This window comes from Rhagoletis pomonella, unplaced genomic scaffold (assembly GCF_013731165.1).
Source record: "Rhagoletis pomonella isolate Grant_MI unplaced genomic scaffold, Rhpom_1.0 Rhpom_scaffold_00006, whole genome shotgun sequence".
Classification (NCBI taxonomy): domain Eukaryota; kingdom Metazoa; phylum Arthropoda; class Insecta; order Diptera; family Tephritidae; genus Rhagoletis; species Rhagoletis pomonella.
In genome coordinates, this window is record NW_023458560.1 from 50,969,435 (window position 1) to 50,973,432 (window position 3,998).

Consider the following 3,998-nt stretch of genomic DNA (forward strand, 5'->3'; position numbering starts at 1 on the left):
TGTAGGAGTGTTGCCACCCGTTTAAAACGTTAAATTCAACAAAAATTAAGGGAGTTAGGTTAATGAATACATACATATTTATGTATTAAAATATGGGCGTTAGAATACGTGAAGCAATTTTTTGTGAAGGAGATCAGATCTGCACAGTTCTCTCGAATTTAAAAAATGAGATGTCAAATTAAGGACATCGGTTTTATTTTTTGAAGTAAGAACTTTTTTAGAGGTACAGGGTGAATTGATGCAATTTATATCGATAATAAAACCTATAAAAATATCGATTTCAAAATCGATGACAAATGCGTTAAAAATCTCGATAGCAAAATCGATAATAATATTGGTAGCAAAATCGATTTGAAAATCGATAAAAATATCGATAACAAAATCGATAAATAATTGATAACAAAATCAATAAAAATATCCGATAACAAAATCGATAAAAAAATCGATAAAAAAATCGATTAGTAGTCGATATCAAAATTGATAACGAAATCGATAAATAATCGATAAAAATATCGATAACAAATTCGATAAAAATATCGATAATAGCCCCGATAAAAATATCGATTATTATATCGATAAGTCCCAAGAATCCCGAAAATCTCTATATTGTATAACAAATTTAACTTAACTTTTTAGGCAGGTGGCAACCCTATTAAAAATATTACTTCTTGATAAAAGCACACTAAAATGCCTTTCGTTCGATAAAACCGTTGCAAAATTTTACGCCACTAAAATATTTTATTCACTTTATTTTCAGACAGATGGCAACCCTATGTAAAAATTTGATTTTTTTTTAAAGCTGACCTTGAAGGTGCTTCCATGATAAAAACATAGCAAGGTAGAACCGTTCTCTCATTTTGTCGGCTATGATTTTTTTTTTGAAGTTTGCCAGCATTTTAAAATCATATAAAATTGAGAATCAAAAAATTGAAATTGTTCGAAATTGTTGTTGCTTGAGATTGAAAATGAAAATGTGTGTGTGAGTTTGTGAGTAAATTTAAAAATTAAAATGTTTGGAAACGTCAAGAATTTTAAAAGTAACTCTCAGCGGTTCTACCTTACTATATTTTTATCATGGGTGCTTCAATATTTAAATTTGATGTAGTATGAGGTTAGATATGGAGCAATGACATAAAAATACCCAAAGAAACTCATGTGTGTATGTATATACATACATATATTTATACATGTATATATATAAACAAGTAATTTTTAGCAAAAAAAACCGACTTCAACTCTCATAAAAAAAAAAATATATATATATATACATCTCATGCACCACTAATCGGATCTTAACCAGATTAACCGATGGAAAAAGAATTATCGAAATCGGTTGACGTGGTCCAAAGTTATGCGGTACATAAAAAAAGATAAAAAAATATTCCGACGAACTGATAACCTCCTCCTTTTTTGGAAGTCGGTTAAAAACGTATAGAAATAAACGTAAATATATTTTATGTGCACGAGAAATATCATATTTCTTATATAAAAATTATGCTCAAACGAAATCTTTCGAAAATACTTGAAAACTTCACATGAAGGAATCTTTTACTTGCAGAAGTTTCACAACGTAGTACTCCTCTTTTATGTTCCTCTCTTTTTCGGAACATATTTTTGTCCAGTACTTTACTTAGTTCCTCGACGCTTAGCGACTATACTTCTCTTCACTATCCGCCTTCTCAGTGAGAGGAAGAGAAGGTAGCGTATTCACTAGAAAACTTCAATGTGAAGCCAAATATCTTCCGATGCAGAACTCTAATATGTATTTACAAATAATGTAGCAACTCAATACTGTATTAATTGTGTATTGGTTTTTAGTGAGTAATTTACTTCCTTTGTAGCTTATCATTTTACATTTTCGCCTTCTCTTTTACAGGATTACCCAAGCGCTCTCCCGAACACGGCAGGCAAATGCGCCCAACACTGCTACTGACTAGTTTGCAAGATTTTAGTAGCTAAGCAGAAATGACACACGATAGAAAAATGCTCGATCGAGAAGCCGTACGCTCTGTCATCCAGCAATGGAATGCGAACCGCTTGGATTTGTTCGCTTTATCCGAGCCTGACGAGGTAAGTGAAAATTGCACTGAATACACTGAAGGAAAATATAGTAAAATCAAATAAAAACGTATTTAAATCATATGAAAACATGTTCAAGGGTAGTGTATAATGGAAATATTCAATTCAAATACGCCCATATTAAATCTAAACTTTTTGCACGTCACGGATGACGTTCTGCACTTCACGGATGCTTTTTCATAATTAAGATAAACCAAAAGAAAAATATTTAATTTGCATGTTGCCTGCAATGGAATTTGAACCCTGACCCTCTGGAAATTACCACATTGTGGCAAGCATCCTTGCGCACTCAGCTACAGCCATGTAAATGTGCTTTGAAATGTTGAGTTTGAATCAACACCACAGCACGCGATTAGTGCACCCGCTGGATCCACGATACTGATTTCAAAACGGCCGGGATGGGCGGTATCGGGAAGGTCTGTAAAAATTTTCCGGGCGGGACGAGACCAAAATCCTTTCCCGACACTCCCGATAAAATCGCAACCTCCAAAAATTTGGAAAATCTTCTTTAAAAACGTTGTGTGCTATATTCACTTTTTCATGTTTTATTGAGACGAAAACTAACAGCAAAGAAAAACAAAATAATCGGAAGATTCCAGATCTTTAATTTTTTTTCATTATTTAAATTTAATTTGAAAGACGTGTGAATTTTTCTTAGTGATAGATATCGGAACCCACGGGACCCGCGGTACAATTCTGAAAAACGTCGGGATGGGCGTGATCGGGATTGAATATTTAGTCCCGTGCCCATCTCTAACTTATTTATTTATATACTAGCAGACCCGGCGAACTTCGTACCGCCCAAAATTTGATTTTTAATTTAACCATTTTAGTCCAACATTTTCTCTACACGTTTACGATTTCCATTGGCACATTCATCGGCTAAGATAATGGTTTGGTGCTCGTTTTCCGCCTTAAATAACCTAACGAAAGTGTTATGTCCGTGAAGAAGTTCCCTGGCGGCAACAATGAACCGGATCTATAGTGAATCTGCCCTAGAAACTGTATCTTATAGTTGGTGGAAATTTCAAAATGGATGCATATCCTTGTTCAACAGAAATACAATATATGTACATTAGACTGCATCACTCCCCATACACAAAAAAATTGGTACTATTTTTCCATTGGAATTATAAAATATATTATATTTTAAGACGTCCACCAAAATATTTCGGAAAAATATTAAGATTTAAAGGAGCTGCACCGAGTTGAAAATACCTCGAAAAATGGGTTTTTTTTTATGAATTACTAGTAATTTTTAGCAACAAAAAAACCGACTTCAACTCCCATATAAAAAAAAATATATATATATATATCTCATGATCCACTGATCGGATCTCAACCAGATTAGTATGGGACCACCTCTCAGACACTACCTTTCCGATGCAAAAAGAATTATCGAATTCGGTTGACGTGGTCCAAAGTTATGCGGTAACATACATAAAAAAAAAAAATATTCCGACGAACTGATAACCTCCTCCTTTTTTGGAAGTCGGTTAAAAATAGTTTCTTAAAGATTTTTTTTGAAAAAATCCTCTCAAATGACAAAACGGTTTAGGCTTAAAATATTTGCATAAAAATATTAAAAAAACTAAAAAAAAATTTTGAACGGAATCGTAATGAAGGGGTATTTTTATGCTATTTTTTAACTTTTTTCAAAGATTGGTATAGGAAAAACTTGAATAACTGAACCTAAACTCTTCCCATTTAGACTTAAGAGGTGTCATTGGAAAGGTATTTTCTCACCCTTTTTATTTCTTTGCTAATAAACTCATTCAAAGGATGGAAGAGAAAGGTAGGATGAATGAACGTCATTCAAAGTTGAATTAAGATGTGTTGGTATTCGAAAAAACAAGATGGGACACGAATGACGTTTTTTTCGAATACCAACACATCTTAATTCAACTTTGAATGACGTT

At 32.9% G+C, this 3,998-nt stretch overlaps 1 protein-coding gene across 2 annotated transcripts in view; it reads left to right on the forward strand.

Moving 5' to 3' along the window:
* Positions 1-3,998, forward strand: part of LOC118740917 (afadin-like) — a 167,926-nt gene that overhangs the window by 24,704 nt on the left and 139,224 nt on the right. For both annotated transcript variants that reach the window (XR_004993197.1, XM_036472670.1), the window contains exon 2: positions 1,877-2,070. Coding sequence is in view for 1 of the 2 variants with exons in the window: in XM_036472670.1 (XP_036328563.1) it covers positions 1,966-2,070 (105 nt within the window). In the remaining variant the exon portion in view is untranslated. The remainder of the gene's footprint in view (positions 1-1,876; positions 2,071-3,998) is intronic.